This window comes from Mobula birostris, chromosome 6, assembly GCF_030028105.1.
Source record: "Mobula birostris isolate sMobBir1 chromosome 6, sMobBir1.hap1, whole genome shotgun sequence".
NCBI lineage: Eukaryota > Metazoa > Chordata > Chondrichthyes > Myliobatiformes > Myliobatidae > Mobula > Mobula birostris.
Window position 1 is genome coordinate 178,963,686 of NC_092375.1, and position 26,383 is coordinate 178,990,068.

The following is a 26,383-nucleotide window of genomic DNA, read 5'->3' on the forward strand; positions in this document are numbered from 1 at the left end:
AATTGACAAAATAATCGTAGCTAATTCCTCCTGTTAATCAACTGTATGTCCATTTAGGTAGGCTTTTACCATCATTATTGCAAGGAGGCAAATGGAAAAAGGATGCAAATGGAAAAAGGATGCAGGGACAGGGAAAATAAAACCAGGACATGCCGTCTTCTCTGTACAGAACTCTTTCTGCTTCATTCATTTCCTTCATTACCAAGCATTACTTGATCAGTTGCACCATTGGTTCTTCTCTCATCAGAGCACTATTGTTCCTTGATTCTCCCAATAATCTATTCTTGGCCACCTCATCTGAAGACAAAGCACCAAGTTCTCCCTAAACTTGGATGGCACGCAGATCTGTCTCTTCTACTCGTAGGAAAAACCCTCTCTACCATTGAGCACATTTACAAGAAGCACTGCCACAAGCAAGTGGCATCCATTATCGAGGACCCCCACCATCAGGAATCAGGAGGTACAGGCACCTCAAGACTCACCCCACCAGGTTCAGGAACAGTTATTACTCCTCTACCATCATACTCCTGAACAAGCACTTCACTCACCTCAACACTGAACTGATGACTGAACACTTTCAAGTACCCTGCAAGTCATGTTCTCAGTATTATTGATTATTTACTTCTTTTGTTTGTTATTGTATTTGCCCAGTTTGTCATTGGTTGCTTGTCAGTTTGTGTGTAGTTTTTCATTGATTTCTACTGTATTTATTTGTTCTACGGTAAATTCGCAAGAAAATGAATCTCAGGGTAGTATATGGTGACATGTGTACTTTAATAATAAATTTACCTTGAACTTTGGAAATGGCTGGATTGCTGAACTCTGTCGTGTGGGATTGCTTACGCCTGTGCTTTTTCAGCATGCCTTTGATTCATCAGGTGACAGCATTTGAGATGCATGCATTTGCTCTTGACAAATTCTTTCATACTCTGCAAAAATTTGTCATGTGACTGGTGTGTTCTAAATGATATCTCAGTTGTATAAAATGGTGGAATGAAGCTCTGCATGGCTTTGACATGCTATATGTATTATTAGTCTATCCCTCTTGGGATAGTGGCAGTCCTCATTAACTTTGGTCTGTGTTTGAAGATAATTTTAACAAGGAGCATAGCAGGTACAAAGTTTGTAACAAATGCCAAAGACTGCAGCTTTTTTCATTTCAAAGTTGATATCCCTGATTATAAAACTTCACGGCCCATCATAATTTGTTATCATGCTGTCCATCTGATAAAGTGTGCCTAGGACAATGACAGGAATCCACTCGCATCCTGTCTGGAGAAAGACCCCGAATCCGTCTTGGTAATAAAGTGCTGATGTTTGTTTTCCATTTTCTTTCCAATGAAGAAGTTTGAAATTTGTGGTGAGGAAAGATTTCTGAACGAAGTTGCACAGTTGTGTTAGTTGTATCATAATTTTAATTGGAGAGGACTGCACATGCATGTTAAGTTATGGATTTTTGGAGTATGCATGCATTGTCATTAATGGGAAATTAAAATTTGCATGAAATAATTTTTTGGCACCCGGATGACAGTATTATTTCGAAGATCTTTTATTGCATGATGCCCTGGAAGATACAGGAAAGAAACACAAATTAATCTGATTTATTTTGTATTGGCAGGAAATAGCTCTTTGTTTCAAATTATTGTAAACGTGCTGGAAGCAAAAACATAGAATTGAGTGAGCTTTGTGTGTAACATAGCCAAAACTGGCTTCAAAACAAGCTTAAAGTTAATTTCACCCTTTACAAGTTAAAGTCATGTTTATATTATGGAGGGACAAGACCAGCTGCAAATTAAAGCATGTTTATTATGTAACTTTAATATAATTACAAAACCAGATTTTGTTTTTGCCTCAATTTACTTGGCAGATAAATTTTTCTTTATCAAACACCTTTTAAAGTGTGAAATGGTTGATTTTTGTATTGAAAAGATTTACATGCCAGCAGCAATTACAAATTTAGTTGGAATGACTATTTCTCATATCTTGAAATGAATGCCATGAAGAATATCTACTTCAATATTTTATTTATGCAGAAGTAGAGAAGGATACAGATTTTCACCGATCCTTTTCCATATATTGTCCCCCAAGGCAATATAGGATGAACTGAGTACCGTTTAATAGACTATTTAATGAAAAGAATTGATGTTTGAACTTGAAGTATTTAATTAATAGTGGTAAAATTACTGTATTCACAATATTACATTATTTGAAACCTTAAAATTGGCATATATTTTAAATATAGTAATTGAAACTGCTTAATTGGAACATCTCTGCAAAATAATTGTTTATCAAACAGCCTCCTATGCCTGCTTAAAGGATAAGTTCCCTTAATTTAATTTCCAATGATCTCCTATCAAAAATATTTAATCGGTTTTGAAGAAAGGTGCAGATTTCTGACATTGCTCATACTATTAAAGCATGGAAAAACTTAAATAGCAGCAATTCTGTCTAGCAAGGCATGAAGAGATATTTTAAAAATGGAATGGTTCTTTCAGCTGCTCTTGAATGGCCCCTGGTAACCACTTACAATGTTGCATTAGAAAGAAAATAAATCCCCAAATGGAATAATTTGGCCTAAGTGCCAAAATGTTAATGAGGAATTTGACTTTTCTGGAGTCAGATAAATTTGAATGTTAAATGTTAGCTGTTTTTGCACCTTCCTCATTGATCTAAACGACCAGGGATATATTTGACAGCATTCAGTGTAGATTTCAATAGGAATTCCCAAACCTGGGGTCCATGGACACTTTGGCTAATGGTAGGGGTCCTTAGCATAAAAAGTTGGGAATCTCTGATTGGAAATAAATTAATAGTTTGTCTATTTGTAAGGTGCCTTGATATGATGAGGGTTAAATTCAAATGTATAAGGTCTTGAATTCAAGAGATTTGTACCTTGTGGTTTTTGTGAGATTACTAATACATTATTTTACTTTGAAAATTTCAGCAGAATATCAAAAGATGTACAGATTAATAAAGATGAGTTATATATCTTGCTTATTTGCTCAAGGTGTGCTTATTAGGTGGAATTAAATACTTAGTTGATCTTCTGGATCATAAAGTTCTTGAAGTACAAAAGAATGCATGTGGTGCCCTTCGCAACTTGGTTTATGGAAGAACAACTGATGACAATAAAGTAGCTGTGAAAAATGCTGGTGGGATCCCAGCTTTATTGCGCTTGTTACGAAAAACTGTCGATGCTGAAATGAGGGAGCTTATTACTGGTAAGTGTTGGCTTCTTTGACTACTTTAATAAAATAAAACTTAGGAACTGATTCGTTTTATACTTAGCGAGTTTTGCCTCATCATGGATTCTTAATCCTTGTCTTGAGGGTCTCAACCGTGGGGCAAATTTTACTTCATGTGGCTCAGTACCAAGAAGTGTTCACCGAGCCATCTAAAGGTGATTGCAAATCAATACTCTTTATAATTTTTAAAAGGCAATTTGTGTGGTTTCAATTCAGGGTGGCGGTAATTTAACTTTAATTATATTTGTGAAGTTCTCTTATTGATTGCTGTGAAGAATGCTATTGCTTAGAATCTAAAAGGCCTGATTGCGTCATTATTTACTGCATCATAATAATACTGTTCAATTCATGTAATTTACTGACCTCCTTCCTTCTCTGCAATATGGTTGTGTCTTGAATGGTTCATTTCAATCAGCTATGATTGGGCAAAGTGTTACTTATTGGTAGTGATATGATATTCAAACTACTGCCTCTTGTAGTTGATGTTCCATAATTCTACAGTAAACATAATCAAATAAAATGTAGGGAATAAATAGAAATTAAATAATTTCAAGTTATTTATAATGCTGCTTTACAGATCTAGATTTCACAATGAAAGACCATCTGGTCCAATTTCCGAGATTCATTTTGTTTTTTTTCTTTCATTGAAAATCGTTAATTCTTCAAATTTTAAGTAATTTTTGAATATTCTTCTTCTAATATTGAGACCCTGTCGGGAGGTTGACGCACAGAAGGCTTGGGTTTTTCTTTCTATTTTCTGCTTTTAATGCCAAATGTGGGATTTTTGGAATGTGGTGGATGGCATTCTGGAATAGAAATAGTCATAAACTTCAGAGGGGACATTTGGTTTAAAATTAGACTTTATGCTGAATAGCAACACACATAAAAGTTGCTGGTGAACGCAGCAGGACAGGCAGCATCTCTAGGAAGAGGTACAGTCGACGTTTCGGGCCGAGACCCTTCGTCAAGACTGAAAAGTGTGACTGAAGAATGGCTTCATCACTCAGTATGCATTTTGCTCAGATAAAACACATTTGAGGTGTATGTTACCTGCTTTATTATGTTGAAGGCTATATTTTTAAAACAATAGCATTTTCAATTTGTAAGTTAAACATCTTCCATAATTTTATTTTCATCAATAAATTTTGGCTATGGTTGAAGTTTTCACCTTGCTATGATTGACATTTTCTCAGTATCCTTGTCAATTACATTGCACTGATAACAGTCGCTAACAAAGTTAGGAGAATTAGAGCCTCTTTCAGTGTACAGATTATGCCACAATAGTAAGACCAATTTAAAAGCGTACAGATGTTTCAAGTGGTGAATTTGCTACCCCTATCAACCAGTGTTCACAAACCATACTGCTGCTGCTTCCGGGATTTGCTGCAACCACTTTTGTTTCAACTACTTCTGCACCTATAGCTGAACACTCTTCTTGATGTCACACATCCTGTGTAATGATTTTGTCATAACTTGCTATAATTGCTAATATCTAATATAACACCTGCTGACATTACTATTAATGAGTAATGCTATAACACCTGCTTGCATTACTGTTATACTTACCTTTCATTGCCTTTCAGTTCTCCCATATAGGCAGCATTAGCCCATCTGACATTTTCTTTTTCAACCTTTTTAACTGGTAAGTTTTGTTTTTAATTTTATCTCTCTTTTTAACATTATATTTTATGTATGCTCACTGCTCTATTGCTTGGCCAGTATAACCTTTGGCACACTGCTTGTTGCTTGTGACCTCTAGCTGCTTTTTATTATCGTCCTCAGCACAGCATTATTTCTGTCCAGCTCTTTACTCACCTCAAAAGCCCAAGCAGCCATTTTATGAACACTATTAGACCACAGCTGTTGGCTCTGCTCTTCTGGAAAAAGTAACAACTCTGACAAGAAGAAATTCTGCACAGAGAGAACCACTGAGGGAAAAATTATCAGGAAATGTGGAGAGCAACTAACAAGGGGGATGATTGCTGACTTAACATGGCAACCACATAAAATTTGCTAGCAACATTTCTAACTGAATTCCAGTACAACATGTAGCCTTCATTAGTTGACTACCATAAAATAGCCAGATCATTTATTTGAAAACCAAGTGTTTTTTCTGACGTTGTTATACACAAAGCTGTCTAGACTGAAAGAATTGGGATGCTATTTCTCATATGAGATATTTTGAACTGCAGTGATTTAAGCGGAACCTGTCATGAAAACAATTCATCCGTAAAATGAAATTCTAAATGAACCACCAGTATGATAGTTCCAAAAAAAACACCAGAAAACGATAGCATTTTTATTAATATTAGGTAATTCCTAAAATATGTGAATTATTAAAGTGCCTATGCAATTCTAAGTACAAATTAAAAGAAACTCCATTGTAACAAGGAAAAAATCACAGCACTTTGATTTAACGCTCTGAAAAGTTTCAAACCTGCATCATTTTTGAAAATATTCATTAAATTACAGTATCTCCTAAAGGTCTGGTTTTCTTAAATAAAGTAATTTTTTCTAGGGGAAGTATTTTTCAAAATAACTTGATGAAGAGGTGAGAGGGGATATTATATTAAGACAAAGAATAGGTAATGAAGGAAGATAAGAAATTAACCTTAAATATTTTGCAGTAATAAAAGTGCTATTAGGAGGGAATTTGATTGAAACATTGAGAAATATCCTGCATTTTAAAAAACAATTCTGCAGAAATCAAAAAAGATGAACATAAAAAGACAAAAAGGAACAAAAAAAGATGAACATGTAAAGATGAATAAGGGGATTATTATAATAATTTTATTTGAAGTTTGCAAATAGTAATCAAAGGGTACTAGCACCCTCAAAAGGTAAAAACTTCTTGGCCCAAGGAAGAATTGCAGGAAAATTGTCTATTGAATGGATTTTACAAAAGCAGTAAGAAATGTTCGGTAGTCCCTGGCCAACGAATGGAATTCATTTTTTTACCAACCCATAAGATTTTATTCATAAGTCAGAAAACAAATACAAAAATCACTCAGTATGGTAACTGTAGCTCCACAGTATTATAATGAATGGCATCAAAAACATGTATGACTAATAAGAAAGGACAATTACTGAGTGGAGAGAGAGAGGAAACTAGCTCTGCTGTTAATGTCACTTTTAATGATATTATGGGAACATGTTGGTAGATATAGGTGTCCATAAATTGAGCCTTTGTAATCTGAGGATGACCAGTGATATGAAAATAATTCAAAAGATTAAAGGATATATAAGAAAGATATGAAGGGAGAAAAATGCAGTGTATACCGTCAGTGTGATTTAGAAAAATCACAGGGCAATGATATTGTGCAATGGTTGCAGATTTTGCCTTCAGTGACTACACTGTTAATCTTTCTAGAATTTTTGATTGAATGAGCCAAAAAAGACAATACATTTTAGAAAGTTGTGTTGCACTTCTAACAGTTAAGCTTGTTATTCTGAAATTAAGTGATCTGTTCTTCTCCTGTATTGGCAACAGGGATTGAACATAGGGCTCGATCTTCTTGAACCCCGCCTGCCAGAGGCCATACCTATTTGACCCCACCTATCTGCAGTCAACTACTCCTGATACAAGGGCCTTTCACTGGAGTCAGTTAGCAAAGTCTCAGACAATGCGGTGGTGAAGATCCTCACAATAAAGATCTGACAGGCCTTTACAGAAGACAAAAATTAGTGAAAGAACTTGGCTTCTTGATTTAAACAGTTGAAATGTTGCTAACATTTAAAATAATAAAATTAATTTCTAAGACTTACAAATATAAAATTTATTAAAATAAGTGAAGTGTAAACACAATTAGTAATAAAAATAATTAAACATATTTTATCTTGGGTCTGGCATTACATAGGATTGAAGTGTGAGTTTAAGTGACATTTCCAACCTGCTAAGTCTTGAATTTGACGTTTGGTCTGTAAGCAATGGTCAGCAAAGTGCAGAATATTCTGTTACCTATTGTCTTCTGGACAGGAATTGCAGCCTCCATGAGGCTTTGCCTGGCACCACTGCCTCTGTCTTCCCACCCCATCATGTCTCAGTACTGTCAAGTCTAGGCACCCTTGGTCTACTGGTATACCAGATATGATCCTCAGAACATCTTATCCCTTTTCTGTTTAAATGTCTTGGGCCCTTGGCTGTATGCCTCTATGCTTCATCCTTCTGGAAATTCTTTCTTATATCTTATTCATTCTGCATAGCCCAGGAAGGAATGGTTAGTCCAGCTATAAGCTTAAATAAATTTTCATTGATATTAAAATGATGCCAAGTACGGCTATTTGTGACCCTTTCATCATTTGTTGGCTTATCCAGCAATTTATTAGTATTTTAAAACATGTATTGATGGATCTCCTACTGGAAGTGCATTGTTTGTGGTCTTCAATTCCACAAAGAGTGATATATCCTCTGAAGTTCCAAGTCATTTCAGCCTTGGATACCACAAAAAAAAATCTCCAACTGGTAGAAGGCAGATGGTGTCTCACTTCCCAAGCATTCCTATCTTGATAATTTTACAGTAAGTTTAGATACACAGTCATGTTTCAAAATGCATTTGGAAGTTAAAAGGTAATTTTCTAACAAAGTAAAAGGTAATACTTCTCATTTGTATTTATTGTGGAGAAGATAGAAGCTAATGAATTTAGTGAGGAAAATTGAGACGACCTGAAATATATCCACATAACAGGCGAGGAGGTGCTGGAGGCCTTAAAACACAGGGGGTGGATAAATCCTCAAAGTCTGACCAACTGTACCTCAGGACATTGTGTGAAGCCAAGGAAGAAGTTGCTGGTGTTATGGCAGAGATACTTGTATCATTGTTAGCAATGGGTGGGGTACTGAAAGACTAGAAGATAGTTAATGTTGTGCTTTTATTTAAAAAGGGCTGCAGAGACAAGCCAGGGAACTACATCAGTGATGGGGAGGGAATTCTGACAGATAGCATCCTCCTGAATTTGGAATAGTAATAATATTGGGAAATTGTGTCTACAATTTTAGGAAAGTCATAGAAAAGTGTAGCACAGAAACTGGCCCTTTGGCCCATCTGGTCCGTGCCAAACCATTTATACTACCTACACCCATCAGCCTGAACCGAGACTGTAGCCCTCCATAACACTACCAAACTTCTCTTACACATTGAAATCGAGCTTGCATGCACCATGTGCTGACAGCTCATTGCACACCCTCATGACCCTCTGAGCGGAGAAGTGTCCCCTCATGTTCCCCTTAAACTTTTCACCTTTCACCCCTAACCTGTGACCTCTGGTTGTAGTCCCATCCAACCTCAGTGGAAAAAGCCTGTTTACATTTACCCTGTCTATACCTCTCATAACAATCGTATACCTCCATCAAATCTCCTCTCAATCTTCTACGTCTCCAAGGAATAAAATCCTAACCTATTCAATCTTGCAGATCTTCCATACCCGGCAAGATCCTTGTAAATTTTCTCTGTACTCTTCCAACCTTATTTACAACTTTCCTGTAGGTAGGTGACTAAAACTGCACATAGTACTCCAAATTAGGCCTCACCAATGTCTTATACAACTTCAACATAACATCCCATCTGCTGTACTCAATACATTGATTTATGTAGGCAAATGTGCCAAAAACTTTCTGTATGACCATATCTACCTGTGACGTTATTTTTAAGAAATTCTGGACCTGTATTCCCAGATCCCTTTGCTCTACCACACTACACAGTGCCCTGCCATTCACTTGTGTAGGACCTACCCTGGCTGGTCCTATCGAAATGCAACACCTGGCACCTGTGGGCATTAAATTCCATCTGTCATTTTTCCAGCTGGTCCAGATCCCACTGCAAGCCTTGATAGCCTTCTTCACTGTCCACTACACCCCTAATCTTGGTGTCATCCACAAATTTGCTGATCCAAATTTTTTGATTGAATTATTTGAAAAGATTACGAAAGCAGGGTGGTAGACATTGCCCAAGTATACTTCAGCCAGTTCTCGCATGTAGGCTGGTCTGGAAGGTTAGATCACATGGGCTCCAAGGCAAACCAGTCATTTGAATACAAAATTGCCTTGATGGTAGGAGTGAGAGGATAGTGATGGAGATTTGTTTTACAGCTAAGAAGCCTGTGATTCATGGTGTGCAGCTAGAATGGTGCTGAATCCCCTGTTGTTTATCACCTACATTAATGTCTGGATGAGAATGTTGGTGGCATAGTTAGTCATTTTGTAGATGATATCAAAAATTGGGGGTATAGTGGACAGAGAAGAAAATTATTAAGATCTAGATCATCGGGAAAGTTTGACAAGGAATGGCATGTGAAATTTATTATGGACCAGTGTGAACTGTTGCATAGTAGGATGTTAAAACCGAGCTGGATTTGCACAGTGAATGACAGGGCCCTGGAGAATGTTGTAGGGGTACAAGTACGTAGTTCCCTGCAAGTGGTGACACGGGTAGACAGAGTGGTGAAGTGGTATTCGCCAAGGTATGAGTACAAGAGTTGGGACATCATTTACAGCTGTAAAAGACATTGGTGAGTCTGCACTTTTGGTTGCCGAGCAAGAGGAAGGATGTCATTAAGAGAAGAGCAGTGTGAAACCAGAGGGCATTGGCTTACACTGAGAGAGGAAGATTGAAAGGGAACCTGAGTGGCAAGTTCTCCACACGAAAGGTGGTGGGTATATGAAATGAGCTGCCAGAGGAAGTGGTAGAGGCAGGTACAATTACAATCTTTAAAAGACATTTGGACAGATATGTGGATAGGAAAGGTTGTGACACGATCTGGCTAAATGCAGGCAAATAGGATTAGCTCACGTAAGCATGAACAAGTCGGGACAAAGGACCTGTTTCCTGTATTCTAACTCTATTATAATTCAAATTTAAAAGTTAATAGCTAAATAATTAAGGAGTTAATGTGGAGACTTCCAGGATCCACTCTGTTCATACATGTGCTGTATAGCCACACACAAAGACTCAAAGAATCAGTAATAATGAAACAAATAAAGCATGCCTATTATTGTTAATAACTTCAGTCTTCATCTACAAATCACAAAGTTGCAAAACATTAATCACTATTGTTCAGAACACAGAAAATACCTTTTATAATTTTATATTGTCATTTGGTTTATTGAGTGTAAATCGATCTGTATTATGTCATTGGGCTAAGAAATAACACCTATCTTGATGCATTGCAGAAGTGGAAGTGTGTGTATTGGAATATGAATGTATTATTCAGTGAATTTTCTTTAGCAAAGCTAATAACAGAATACAGTCACAATCTTGTTACTTAAGTAAAACTACCCGATTAGTGTGAAATAATTAAGTAGGCTAAACATTTGAAATATTAAATAAAGTATAAGATAGCTGTATTACAGAGAGATTTACTAGTGCGCAGGTAATCTGGAGATGAGATTGTATTAAGCTAATTGGTCCCCAAGCATTTACTTTATTTAGAAGGTGGACCATCAATGCATTTGCTATTATGTTAAATACCAGTTTCTTTATATAACTTGTAAGCCAGCCACTAAAGTCTCATGTTTTATCAGTCTTCCATGTCTCAATATCTTCATGTCCATTGCCAACCCTGACTTAGGTGGAGCTCCTACTGTTAAACCTGCCTCCTGGAAGTGGTGCTTCTTTTATCACACCAAATACTTTTCTCTTTGTTACCTCTCAACTCTTTATAACCCAACTCTTTGCATTATTTAAATACATGCCAAATGAGATCCTTGTGGCACTGCTTTCTGATTTCTTGACAAAATACAAGAAAATTTTTGCCACACAGTATGATCCTTCTCTTGCTTAAAATCCCCAGCTTTTTTCTTTTTTTTCTATTTCTTGGTGTTACATTAGGTACTATTGCCAGTACTATGAACTTCCATATTATTCTTATTCTAGAACAGGGGTTCTTAACCTTTTTTATGCCACGGATCCTTTTGGCAGTCCAGTGAAGCCTGTGGACCCCTCCTCAGAATCATGTATTTAAATGTATGAAATTAAATACGTAGGATTAAGAAAGAAAAAAATTATATTGAAATTCAGTTATCAAAATACTTTTAAAAACAAGTAATTGAAGGAAATGCTAAATTTCAGTTCATAGTTAGTGAAAATAAAGATGTAATTTTTTTCCCATCCAAGTTCACAGATCCCCTGGAATCTTATCCACAGACCCCAGGTTAGGAACCCCTTTTCTAGAAGTACATCATCATTCATTAGTTTTCTGCACACGAATCCCATTGAAATCAAGATTCATTGCTTCCCACAAAGGCAACAGGTTAATGTCTTCCTTCTATGATTCATGTCTTTCTGATCTCATGTAATGTTCAGAGAAACATTTCTAAAGAGTACAGGGGTAAAGAAAAAGACCAATGTAATTCAGGAACTTTAGGACCAAAATGTTTCCAGTTTAAACATTGGTCTATGTTTTACTAAAAAAAATTTCAGCTAGGGTTATACCTCGAACAATGGAACACTATATCAGACACAGCTTCCGCGCTTTTCTAAAATAGAGTAAAGTCTACACTCACAAATTGTACATCAGTTGAAGGCAATTAATTCACAATGGTCTTTAAATAAAGAAACACATAAAAAGAACATATAATGCTGAAATTACTTTTCAAAAAGGTCATCAATTTAAAAGGTAGACTTTGTATCTCTCTTCACAGATGTTGCTTGGTGTGCCAAGTATATCCAGCATTCTCCAGTTTTTAATTGACATTGATACTTACTGTCTAGGTTCATACATTAACCTTTGTCATTAAGGCAAATTACAAGGAGCAGTGTCCTAGCAAAAGGCAGTGATTTCAGAAAGGTAGTGTCACATAAGCACCCAGACTGAAATTTATTTCTGTTTCTCAATTGATATCTCCACCCAGATTCAAACTGTATGACAAGAGAAAAGGTTAAGGTTAATCGTGTTTTAATTAACTGAGGCAGATATATGCAGTCTAAAAATCTAGAAAATTTAGGAATGGATCACAAGGATGATAAATAACAACTTAGAAATCTTAAAAGAAAGCCGTATTATGAATTGATTTATATACAAAATGGGATTTAGGATTTCCTATTTATTTTAATTATAGCTAAGGTTTGTCAATTATAAATATTTTGCTTCTTAACCATTAAGATTTTTATTAATATCCAAATTTTCTTGTATCAGTTTTTGATATGGGAAATCCCGAAAATCAGAATTGCAAACTTTAAAACATCATCATTTCTGGTGATTAACAGAAAAGTTTTGAAAAGAAAGATGACAAATTAAGTGCTGAAATATGATTTCAAAATAGTTGCCTCTCATTTCTTTAAATTGCCCAACATAACTATAGAAAAGAATTGGTGGAAACCTTGGAGCTATAGTCCTTCCAACCTAATTAACAAAAGACAAACTGCAAATCTGCTTAGAAATGATCAGTCATGAAAGCAATGACAGGAAAAGAGCCTGTGGTCTATTCAGCTGTCCCTGAAAAGGCAATCATCTACCAAAACACAAATCTGCACAATTGAATTTCTTTTACTCCTAAGAAGCAAAGTACGGGTATAAATCCAGTAAATACTAGGAAATGAATGGACACTTTTTTTTGAAGGAGTCCTGTGGAATTTGTCTTCGTGTGATGCAGTGAAGATGCCAATTATCCGCGATGCTCTAACAACTCTCACAAACAGTGTAGTGATACCTCATTCTGGATGGAGCAGTTCTTCTTTTGATGAAGACAGGAAAGTGAAATTCCATACTTCATTAGTTCTACGAAATACTACTGGATGTCTAAGGTAAATAACCCAATAGTCTTAGCTTTTTAACAACATTTTAGGCTTGATGTAAAAGACAGAGAGCTAAAACAAGTCCTTGATTACAAATGGTTCAGTTCCGAGGCTGTTTTTTCCATAAATCAGAAGTGTCTGTTTTCTCTCATAATCCATCCATCCATACTCATTTGCTATGAGTCTTTTGCTTCATTGAAAAATCACCCAAAAGTTACCCATAATTAAAGTAATGAAATATGTACCATCTACCATATGCTGTCATTAACATTATACTACAAACCATTTTTATTATTACTAGCTTGAAAAATGCATTAAAAATCTTTGGGAGAATTTGCATAATATTGGATTTCTCTAAGTCTGGTCAGTCTTTAACCCAGGGAGCCCCTGTATTAAGTATTACATGTAAAAAATTATTGATAATCCTTGCTTTACTTGTTTTTTACTAGCTATGCCTTAAAACTATTTAATAATGTTTAGCTAATTCTTCCTGCAAAGGTTCACCTCTTGTCACCCTTTCACAAAATGATAACTCTGAATGTGGTCTGTGGGCCCGTGGAAAATGCAAAAAGCTGTCTAATTATCTTTAAAATAAGTTTTAATATATTCACTTGAACCTGTTGGCCAATTGTAATTTAGTAATTTGTTATCTTCCAGAAATCTTAGTTCTGCGGGGGAAGAAGCACGTAGGAAAATTCGATCTTGTGAGGGTTTGGTGGATTCCCTACTATATATAATCCAGATGTGTGTGAATACTGCAGATTATGATAGCAAGGTTTGTGATCTCTCTTTCCTGAACAGTATGTTTCTCTTAATATTTTGCTGTAATTTTGAGTTAGTCCATTTCTGTAAGTCCAGACAGTTTAACAACAGTCATTCAACTTCGATATACAGTATAGTTCTCACTTTTTCCTCCTAAAGGCATCAAGATTTGGTTTTGAAAGCAGCAGTGCTTTGAAGAATTACCATTAGGGTATTTTTAGGTGGCACAGTGGAACTAGGCAATGATGCAGCACAGGAAACTATTCAGCCTTTGTGCCCATGCTGGTTTTTTGTTCAGTAATGCTATTATCTCTGGATATTTCCATCCTTATAATTATCCAATTTTATTTCCCAGTATTATTTTTGAACCTGCTCCTATCATGGTCAGAACATAAAATTCCACGTAATCACAAACAGTACTCCATCTGAACACAATGAACTGGGCACACCAGTAAGCAGTGAACTGGACATGTATGCTGTTGGGTTAAACCACAACAGAGCTGTGAGAACCTTTCAAAAAGTAATTTATACCATTAAAAGACAGGAGCTGTAGTTACCACATAAAACATCCATGGTCAATCAATATAAAATTAGATATATTTTAAAATTCCGAAGACTAACAGATCCTAGTGATGGAGAAAGAAAACACAACAAATGGCATAGAAGAACTCTGTGACATAAGACCACAACATATAGAAGCAGAATTAGACCATTTGGCCCATCGCGTCTGCTCCACCATTACATCATGCCCGATCCATTTTCCCTCTCAACCCCAATATCCTGCCTTCTCCCTGTATTCCTTCATGCCATGACTAATCTAGAATCTATCATCCTCTGCCTTAAATATACCCAGTGACCTGGCCTCCACAGCAGCCTGTGGCAATGAATTTCACAGATTAACCACTTTCTGACTAAAAAAATTCTAAAAAGATACCCCTCTGTTCTAAGGCTGTGTCCTCTGGTCTTAGACTCTCCCATCATCGGAAACATCCTCTCCATATCCACCTCATTGAGGCCTTTCACCATTCAATGGGTTCAATAAACACAATATTTAAATTATATTTAGGGTCCATCAAAACAAATAATCATGGTACCATAAAATAAAAATCGTAAATACTTTGAATTATTTTACTTCCATTTACAGCTGATGAATGAAAAGGATATGTCTCAATATTCTCAGGAACAAGTATCAGGAATAGCCTCAAATAATGTAAGCCAAGTAGTACTAAAGAAAATATTGGCACTGAGGAAAGACAGATTGCCAAGTCCTGATAGCTTCTATCCCAGGGTTTTGAAGGAATTGCGTTTTTGGCTTTTACTGTAGATTAATTTTTTGGGATTTGGGTAGTACATGCAAGATAAATTGCCCATGCCTAATTATTTTCGAGACAGTGGAGGTGAGCTGCCACCTTGAACTGCCGTAGTCCTCTTGATGAAGGTATTCCCACAGGGCAGGGAGATCCAGGATTTTGACTGAGTGACAGAGAAGGAACAGAATCAGATTTAATATCACCGGCATCTATCGTGAAATTTGTTAACCCAGCGACGGCAGTACATGATAGTATAAAAAAGAATAAATAAGAAAATCAATTACTGTAAATATATATGTGTATATTAAATATTTTAGTTAAAAACAGTGCCAGAACAGAAATAATATAAAAAAGTGAGGTAGTGTCCAGGGGTTAAATATATATTTAGGAATCAGGTGGCAGAGGGGAAGAAGCTGTTCCTGAATTACTGAATGTGTGCCTTCAGGCTTCTGTACCTCCTTCCTGGTGGTAACAATGAGAAGAGGGCATGTCCTGGGTGACATATCAGTGATATAGTTCACAATTTCCCACGCCTTTGCAGACCTTGTCCTGCTTAATGGTAGAGCTCTGCAGTAAGGCAGGTGCTGGTGAATAATCTGTGCAAGTAAATGCAGTGCATTTGTAGATGATTATAAAGTGCAGCCGCTTTAGATTGTAAAACCAGAAGAGGCATGCCTTTCATTTAATGGAAATTCGGAGATTTGATTTCTGTTTAGAAGAAGGCTTTCTGCTATTGTGGTACAACTCTTCACTGACTGCACTGATTCACATTTACTTTTCTGTCCCTACTTTTACTATCAGACCTTTATGGTATTGCTCAGTTTATTCTGATCCTGAAATTATATGTTAGCCTAGGTAAAAGAGAACTTGATCACTTTATTTGATTAATACAGGTATTGTTTAGACAATTTCAATTTGATCTACTGCAGAAACGTACCTGCAGAAGTGTATTTTCAGTCTTTAAGTAATCTTTTAACTATAGTGCCCTTAGCCACAGAAATAATCTGATTTAATATAAGAGAAAAAGTAACTTCAAACAGAAGATAAGCTGGCTTAGTTGAGTCCTGCACTTGCTGAAGAGTGTGGTGCACAATTTGAAGAGGAACCAGCAGGTGAAACATACCTTGTTCATTACCCAGACTAAACTTCTACTTATTTATTGATATAGAGATACAATGCAGAATAGGTCCTTCCAGCCCTTTGAACCATGTCGCCTGCAACCCCTGAATTAACCCTAGCCCAATCACAGGACAATTTACAATGACCAATTAACCTACAAACTGGTACTTCTTTGGACTGTGGGGAGAAACCAGAGCACCTGGAGGAAATCCATGTATTCCACGGGGGGACGTACCAACTCCTTACAGAGGATACCAGGATTGAATTCTGAACTCTGATGCCCTTTTTTCACATATTTCAATGGCTCAGTCTGACAGATGCAAGACACAATTCTTGAACTCGAGCATTTTTCAAGAATTAGGCATCACAGCACTTAATGCCCATTGCTAATTCCATTTGGAAAGGCAATGATGAACTATTGGCGGAATTTCAGATGGTGATGAGGAGGTGTACAGGACTGAGATAGATCAGCTGGTTGAGTGGTGTCACAACAACAACTTTGCACGCAACATCAGTAAGATCAAGGAACTGATTGTGGACTTCACGAAGGGGAAGTCGACAGAACACACACCAGTCCTCATCGAGGGGTCAGCAGTGGGAAGAGTGAACAGATTCAAGTTTCTGGCTGTCTACGTCTCTGAAGATCTATCCTGGGCCCAACATATTTGTGCAATTACAAAGAAGGCACAATAGCAGCTAGATTTTGTTTGAAGTTTCAGAAGATTTGTTATGTCATGAAAGACTCCAGCAAATTTCTACAGATGTACTGTGGAGAACATTCTAACTGATAACATGACTGTCTGGTATGGAGTGGCCACTGCACAGGATCAGAAAAGGCTGCAGAAAGTTGCAAACTCAACTAACTCCATCATGGGCACTATCATCCCCAGCATCAAGTATATCTTCAAACGGTGATGCCTCAGAAAGGCTGCATCTATCATTAAAGACTCCCTATCACCCAGGACATCCCCTCTTCTCATTGGTACCATCAAGGAGGAGGGACAGGACCCTGAAGACACAGACTCAATGTTTTAGGAGCAGCTTCTTTCTCTCTGCCATCATATTTCTGAATGGATCATAAATCTAAGTACACTACCTCACTATTTTTTTGTTCTGCTTTTGCACTGCTTATTGAATTTAGATGTTTTAAATGTATATTTCCTTATATGTACTGCATAGTACTGCTTCTCAGTAATAGAGTCACAAGTTTTGGAGGTGCTGTCGCTGTAGCTTAGGCAGGTCAATGTATCGCATTTTATAAATGGCACTGTTCTCATGGCACCCTGAGTTTCCATAAAACCTGTCAATATCCCAGCCAAAGCAACAAAACTTGAATGTGGAGGTTAGGCAAGTTTGGTAATCAGGATTGAGGTTTAAATTTTGTCGTTTTAAACTGATTCTACTTTTCCGCAGTACACTCATTGAAAATAAAAATGGTGTTAATTGAAATGCAAGATATTTATGACATCTGTGAACGTTTCTCATTTTAGACTGTTGAAAACTGTGTTTGCATCCTGAGAAACCTGTCATATCGTCTGGAACTAGAAGTTCCACAGGCTCGTTTGATGGGAACAAGTGAACTGGATGGATTACTTGGTAGTGACTCTCCCAATAAAGATACTGAGACCAGTTGCTGGGGTAAGAAGAAGAAGAAAAAGAAAAAGGAACCACAGGAAGATCAGGTAAGTCTTTGTTCGTCTCTGAAACAATGAGGTACAATTTTGTGACTTAACTGCAGTTAGGAGTTAATAACCAATAAATTTATAGGCCGTTAGCAGAAAACAATATGCTGAAGGAACTCAGAGGATCAGCCACCATCTGTGGATGCTCAGTATTTTGGGTTGATGAAGGATCTGGACCCAGATTATCAACCATTCCACTGCCTCCGTGGCTGATGCTCAGGATAATTAGTTCCTTCAGCAGTTTGCTCTTTGTTCCAGATTACAGCATCAGCAATCTCTTGTGTCTCCGTTTTGTAGGCCTTCATGTCATTTTTTTTAAGTAACCACCATTGTGCATACTTAAAAAGTACTTGCTAATACTTGATGTTTTGTCACCCATTTCAGAGAATGCAGACTGTTTGAAAACAAGTTTTTTAAAGATGGTGACAAAATCGAATCAAAAATTTATCATCTATCTTCACTACCTTAGTAGGCCTGACTTTAACCTCAGACAGTAGATTCCAGTAGTCCCTTCCCTCCTCATTATTTAGATCTAGATTGGGGCAGCTGCCACAGTTGATCAATAAAACCAAGATTCCCTGAAACTTGTTATTATTCCAGTATAAATATTAGTTACTTAATCTCTTCATATTTCGGGATGTAATCATTCCTCAGACCTATTCTCTACTGTTTATTCTTAATTGACCCTGAACAGAGCAGCTTGCAAGGCTATTTCAGAGTTAAAGCACAGTGTTGTGAAATCATATGTTAAAAAAAAGCCTGTCACAAGCCTTGTGGCCCATCAGGCCAGTGCTTATGCCAGTTTCCATGGTGTGAAGCAACTGAGAGTACAAGACTACCCCCCCACCCCCTAGATAGGACACCAGTCTATCGCGAGGTTAACCCCCAGAATTTTGACAGTACCCATTCCCGGCTGGGTAGACTGGAGCGTTGTGTGGTTAAGTGCATTGCTGAAGGACACACACGCTGCCTCGGCCAAGGCTCGAACCCACGACCTTCAGATCGCTAGTCCAATGCCCTAACCACTTGGCCACGCGCCACACAGGAATCATATGTAGGCCAAACTAAAAAAATGTGGTAGATTTTCTCCCATAAAAGATACTAAGGATTGAAATGGTTTTTTAGGAAAATCCAGTGGGTTTATTGTCTTGATTCATGATTGGCTGTTGGTAATTGAATGTAAATCCACAGTTGTCAGCGTGGGGTTTGAACTTGGATCTCTGGGCTGTTACTGGTTTAGATGGGGTGGAGTTTGTTAGGTATGTTCAGGAAGGTTTCCTGATACAATATGTAGATAAGCCAACGAGAGGAGAGTCTGGTATTGGGAAATGAACCTGGTCGAGTGTCAGATCTCTCAGTGGGGGAGCATTTTGGAGATAGTAATCACAACTCTATCTCCTTTACCATGGTGCTGGAGAAGGATAGGGGCAGACAATTTGGGAAAGTATTTAATTGGGTAGGGGTAAATATGATGCTATTAGGCAGGAACTTGAGAACATAAATTAGAAGCAGATATTCTCAGGGAAATGCACGGCATATGTTTAGGAAACATTTGCATGGAGTTCTGCAAAGGTATGTTCCATTGAGGCAGGAAAAGGATGATAGGGTTAAACAACCATGGTGTAGAAAGGATGTAGAAAATCTAGTTGAGAAGAAAAGAAAAGCTTTTGAAAAGTACAAGAAACTAAGTACTGTTAGAGCTCTAGAAAATTGCAAGGGTGCCAGGAGGAGCTCAAGAATAAAATTAGGAGCTCTAGAATGGGCCACGAGAAGGCCTTGGCGAGCAGGATTAAGGAAAACCCCAAGGCATTCTACAAGTACGTGTAGAGCAAGAGGATGATCCGTGTGAAAATAGGACCAATCAGTGCGAGAGTGGAAATGTGCATGGAGCCGGAGGAGGTAGTGGAGGTACTTATGATTACTTTGATTCAGTATTCACCAGGGAAAAAGACTTTGGCAATCGTGGGGATGACTTACAGGAACTGAAACACTTGAGAGTACAGACATTAAGAAAGAGAATGTGCTGCAGCTTTTGAAAGGTATTAAGTTAGATAAGTTGCTGGGACTGGACAAGATATACCCAGGCTACTGTGAGAAGCAAGAGAGGAGATTGCTGAGCCTCTGGTGATGATCTTTGCATCATCAATAGGGACAGGAGAAGTACCAGAGGATTGGAAGGTTGCAAACGTTGTTCCCTTGTTCAAAAAGGGAGTAGAGTTAACCCAGGAAATTATAGACCAGTGAGTCTTACTTCAGTGGTGGGCAAGTTGTTGGAGAAGATTCTGAGAGGTAGGATTTATGAGCATTTGGGGAGACATAGTCTGATGAGGGATAGTCAGCATGGCTTTGTCAAGGGCAGGTTGTGCTTTACAAACCTGATTCAATTCTTTGAGGATGTAACAAAACACATTGATTAAGGTAGAGCAGTGGATGCAGTGTATATGGATTTCAGTAAGGCATTCGATAAGGTTCCCATGCAAAGCTCATTCGCAAAGTAAGGAGGCATGGGATCCAAGGAGACTTTGCTTTGTGGATCCAGAATTGGCTTTCCCACAGAAGGTAAAGGGTGGTTGTAGGTGGTTCATATTCTGCATGGAGAACAGTGACCAGTGATGTTCCACAGGGATCTGTTCTGGGACCCCTCCTCTTTGTGATTTTTATAAATGACTTGGATGAGGAAGTAGAATGGTGGGTTAGTAAGTTTGCTGATGACACAAAGGGTGGGGGTGTTGTGTATAGTCTGGAGGGTTGTCAGAGGTTACAGCACGACATCAATAGGATGCAGAAGTGGGCTGAGAAAGGGCAGATGGTGTTCAACCCAGATGACTGTGAAGTGGTTCATTTCAGGAGGTCAAATTTGAGATCAGAGTTTTCCTTCTAGATGAGTTGCCAACCACGGCTGACGAGCCCCATCTGCCCAAAGTAACTGGTTTTAAGGCGCCAGTAACCCACCTTTTCCCCTTCCGTTGTCAGTAGTAACGGGCCCTCTAGGCTTAGCAGTTAAGCCACATGTGAAGGCTAGGAACTGGACTTAGTTATCAGAGGCTATTTGAGACACACGCCATTGGCAACATTTAATAGGTAGTGTGAGTTCATTCCTAACCCACCCTGGTTATGACAACCTTAAGGAACCTTTAGAAGTTTTATAAACAAACTAATCTATGACTAAACCAACAGTAGTTTCCCTTTTTGATACAAAAGCATTATCCAATTTAAATACTGAAAATTGAAATTCTTTAGCAAAAATGTATTTTACTCCAGAATGTTTCTTTATTGAAAGGCTTAATAGACTTGTGTTACTAATTACAACAGTAGTGTACGCCCAATTTCTCAGATAGTCTCTCCATTTAATGTCTAGAATTGAGCAATAATTTAAATTAAACCATGTCATTTAAATATATAGGAAATAATACAAGATAATTAAATTACTGGACAAAATGAAATTCTAGAGATTTTGCTGTTCACATTTATGCTTTCTTTTAACAGTGGGATGGAGTCGGTCCAATCCCTGGGTTTTCTAAATCTCCTAAAGGGGTTGAAATGTTGTGGCATCCTTCAATAGTGAAACCCTATCTTACACTTCTTGCTGAAAGTTCAAACCCAGCTACACTGGAAGGGTCTGCTGGATCCCTGCAGAATTTATCTGCAGGAACCTGGAAGGTATGTCCAGAATTACAGATATACACTTTTAGTTATGTTTAATTATTTATTATGTATGTTTGTACTCATCAGAAGTGAATGGTACACTTAGTTCCCCATGTGGGCTTAAAGCCCTTTTCCACACCAATCTTATGTTCTACCCTTAAAATTGAGTTCCATCTGCTGCAGTAGTATCATTCATTTATCATACTAGCAATTCTGAATGACAAATGAAACAAGGCTGTGCAAGTTTTGATGAGACTTCATACCAACATAATACGGTTACTGTTGACCACAGAACCATGGACAAAGAGAACAATAATTTGGTTCACCTTATGCTTAATAGGTTTGTGAAGCTTGCCACTTGGTTTCATTTTCTGGCCTTTTAATTACTGCCTTCTTAATTTTTCCTTCAATGAATACAGATGTTTTTGAAGTATAATTACCACAATGGGCTTGTTGGGCTGAACAGTTTATCATTATTCACTGCAATTGCCTTTTGAAAAGTAGAAACATAGAAAACCTACTGCATAATACAGGCCCTTCAGCCCACAAAGCTGTGCTGAACATGTCCTTACCTTAGAAATTACCTAGGGTTACCCATAGCCCTCTATTTTTCTGAGCTCCATGTACCTGTCCAGGAGTCTCTTAAAAGACCCTATTGTATCCACCTCCACCACTGTCGCTGGCAGCCCATTCCACACACTCACCATTCTCTGTGTAAAAGACTTACCCCTGACAAGTAGTTACAGATTCTTATTCCAACATATTTCTAGTGTATTGTATCACACAATCCTCAGCAGAAAAAATACTATTCTTCTCGTCATTCTTTTTCATGATGGTGACAAATTTCCATTACCCTTGCGAAAAGTGTTATTACATTTGTTTTCTCAAAATCTGGACTCAATTTTAAACATCTGTTCTAGCTCTCCATTTACATAAACAAAACAGGCTGACCTTCCATCATATCACTGCATCTCTTGTGTGTCTCTAAAATCCTGCTAAATATGTCCAAAACTGAGCACTAGATGTACCAATAATTTCATTTCTGTCTTTTGATTCTATGTCTTCTTATACAATGTAGAATCTGCCTTGTTTTTATATTTTTTAAACATCCTTTCACCTCAGAGGTTGGTCTAAATATGAGTTAGTGACAGCGTAATGAGTTAAAGTGTTATATGGCCGAGGCTTTAGAGAGGGTGCTTTTTTTTAAAAGGTATTCACATTAAAATTATGTTTTCACCCCAGAAAGCTTGATTAATCATTTCACACATGCACTGTGCCCACAGAAAACATTAACCTGAAAAACGGTTGCTTTATAATGCCTAAGATGAACAAAATTGATATGGCTTTCTGCATTGAAATATATACAACTGCCTCATGAACATCACCTAGTGACTGGAACTGAGTATTGCACTTGATGGGAAATTTATTTAGGCTCTGTCATAGTGGAAAATTTTTCATGAAGTTAATGTGAATTTTAAAATGTTGAATCATGATTTATTTGGATCTGATGTTCTAAAAGCCTCAAGACAGATATAACTTTCAACTTTGGTAAAGTAGCAATTGGTACAACACTTGACAGCACTAGTGATAGCCGATCAGGGTTCAATTCCTGCTGCTGTCTGTAAGAAGTTTATGCGTTCTCCCCATGTCTGCATGGGTTTTCTTTGAGTGCTCCCACATTCCAAAAGTGTATAGTTAGGGTTTGTAAATTGTGGGCATTCTATTTTGGCACTGAAAGCATGGCTGCCCCCAGCACCATCCTCGGGCTGTGTTGGTTTTCGATGCAAAGGATGCATTTCATATTTGTTTCAATGCTTTGATAAAGCTAATCTTAAAGATATTTTATCTTTTCAAGCAGAAGATAATCAGAGATTTTTTCAGACCTATAAATTGGTTTTAATCGATTAATTTTCTTTTTCATGGGTTGTCCAATTTTCCTTTGTTCCCTCATTCAGTAACTTGGTCCTGGTCCTGACTTCTTAATTGCTTACAATCTAGAAAAAACAGACAATCCCAGGGTTATTTCATCCAAGTAGTTGTTACTTATTTGAGCATTGACTGATGTGTGAAGTACACTCGAATAGCTGGGTGGCCTGCCACTGCTCCAAATTCATGTATTTTAACTGGTATCAGTTTCTCATCTTGGGATCTGGGCATCATTGGTAAGACCAACATCTATTACCGTACACTTATTGTCCCTGATAAGATGTTGGTAAGCAACTGCATTGAACTTCCCGTACACTTATTGTCCCCGATAAGATGTCGGTCAGCAACTGCATTGAACTTCCCGTACACTTATTGTCCCCGCTAAGATGTTGGTCAGCAACTGCATTGGACTTCCCGTACACTTATTGTCCCCAATAAGATGTCGGTAAGCAACTGCATTGAACTTCTGCAGTCCTTTTGGGCTAGGTGTTCCACAATGCTATTTAGTAAGGGATTTCAGGATTTGGACCCAGCAACCAGTGATATATTTTAAAGTTAGCATGGTGAGTGAAGGAATGAAACACTAATTGATTCTTCTTCATGATAATCTTCCACGTATTAAAGTGTGTAAAGTCTTCCTTTACAGTTGACGTTGACATTATCAAATTTTACTGCGTATTAGATTAGAATTTTCATTAACCTACCTTAATATAAGTAGCAATTTAATCTAAATTGAAATTTTATGTACTGTATATGTATAAACTATAATTTTTACATTTAGTTTTATGATAAGCAGGGCCGTTTCTTGGTCCATTATCATCAGTTGGATCTAACTGATTCCCACCAGAATGATAAGACATTAATAACATTTAGATATTCTGGTGAGATCTTTGTAATTATTGACAACACAAATGTTAGGACTGGACATTAAAAATTTAAGAAAATTAAAGTTTGTGGAAATATAAAAACATATGTCACAATTTTGGAAAATCATTCCAAAAGGGCTTAGCATAGCTCATATTTTTTCACTAAAATCCTTTGCTGGAGTTCATGGGTTAAAGGGGTAAGAAACAATGGACACAATTGGAGTCACACACATGCAGGTTGGGAGCTGTGCTGGATGTACCAGTCACATGTCTCAAAATGGTGTCGTCCATCATGGGAGACCCCCATCCCCCAGGACATGCCCTCTTCCCATTGCTACTGTCAACGAGGAGGTACAGAAGTATGAAGACACACACTCCTGTACCTGTTTTAGGAACAGCTACTGCCCCTCCACCAACAGATTTCAAAATGGATAATGAACCCATGCACACTACCTCACTTTTTCCCTTCTCTTTTTGCACTTATTTAATTTGATTTTTGATGTATATTTCTAATTTTAATTTATAGTGCATTTATTATGTACTGCTGCCACAAAGCAACAAATTTCACGGCATATGCCGGTGATATTAAACCTGATTCTGATCCTGATGTGGACTTTGCCAGCAGATGGCACAGCTTTGCAAAAGGCTTAGTTGCCTTAAACACAATGAAAGCATTTGTGCACATCTTTTTGTTGCAAGGGTATTGCAGCAATTGAAATTGAATTTGTTCCGAAGTAACATGTTAAACCAACATGCATATGTTCATCCATCATTACACTGCTTAATGATCATTGAGGAGTTTGTGTCCTTGCTGCCATCCCTCCCTCATGACATTGCAAAGTAAGAGAGTGGCACTGCCAGTAAAAGTTAATTCTGGCTGATCATCCTGCATTCAGAGGTGGTTGAATGTAGAAGTTAGAGAAAATGTGTTTAAAATATGGAAATTTTGAGCATAGATAGTGCCACTTTGCTGTACACATATTTACGCAAGTCAAGTTTATTGTCATTTAATTATATACATGAAAACTATCATTGAGACAATGTTTCTCCTGACCAGGATGTAAAGCACAGTAGTACAAATAACACTCATACAGTATAACCCACAATAACGTAAGGAAATAAGGATAAAATCTACAAATGAATTTCACGTAAATAAATGAAAGTAAAGAGTATAAATTAACTATTGTCAGGTACAGAATAAATTAATTGGTGATACTTCAAATGCGATGCGGCAGGGAGTTCAGAAGCCTAGTGGCCTGAGGGAAGAAACTGTTTCCCATCCTGACAGTTCTTGTTTTTATGCATCAGAGTCTCCTGCTTGATGGTAGAAAGTCAAACAGGCTGCTGGATGGATGGATGATATCATTGATAATATTAAGGGCCCTACATATGCAGCGCTCCTGATAATGTGCCTCATGGATGGTAGGGAGACCCCACTGTTACTCTCAGCTGTTCTCACAGTCCTTTGTTGGGACTTCCGGTCCAATGTTCGGCTGCTTCCGTATCAGATGGAGATACAATTCATCAGGCCGCTCTCAATAATACATCCTAACCGGTGCTTCAGTGCTGCAAACATATTTGAGTTATTTTTGTCTCCTGAAAGTATGCTTCCTAAAAAAAGGACAAAGATTTGAATTCTGAAACATTGTCCTTTTTTACTGGTTTGTAATGGTTATGTACAAAGCATTGGGAAAAAGAAACTCTCTCTATTGTGTACTACTGTGAACAATCCTCCTGTGAGGAATTACACACACAAAATGCTGGAGAAACTCAACAGACCAGGCAGCATCCATGGAAATGAATAAACAGTCAACATTTCTAGCTGAGACACTTCTGGCTGGTTCTGGTGAAGTATCTTGCCCAAAATCATTGATTGTTTGCTCATTTCCATGGATGCTGCCTGACCTGCTGAGTTCCTCCAGCATTTTGTGTGTGTGGCTCTGGATTTCAGCATCTGCAGAATCTCATGGTTCATGAGGAGTTCCTTGACAAAGTGAGGGTAAAGTAAGATATTCTTAAACATGAGCAAATAGTTTGTAAGGCATAATATATTAAGCTTTCAATTTTACCTTCTTTTTTTGCTCAATGCAGCTTTCTTTA

At 37.5% G+C, this 26,383-nt stretch overlaps 1 protein-coding gene across 1 annotated transcript in view; it reads left to right on the forward strand.

Annotated features, from left to right (window-relative positions):
* The window catches only part of pkp4 (plakophilin 4), a 181,391-nt gene that overhangs the window by 112,719 nt on the left and 42,289 nt on the right, over positions 1–26,383 (forward strand). Inside the window, exons 12-16 of the mRNA XM_072262006.1 lie at positions 3,008–3,221; positions 12,799–12,982; positions 13,631–13,748; positions 17,655–17,846; positions 21,333–21,506. Of these exons, the coding sequence (XP_072118107.1) occupies positions 3,008–3,221; positions 12,799–12,982; positions 13,631–13,748; positions 17,655–17,846; positions 21,333–21,506 (882 nt within the window). The remainder of the gene's footprint in view (positions 1–3,007; positions 3,222–12,798; positions 12,983–13,630; positions 13,749–17,654; positions 17,847–21,332; positions 21,507–26,383) is intronic.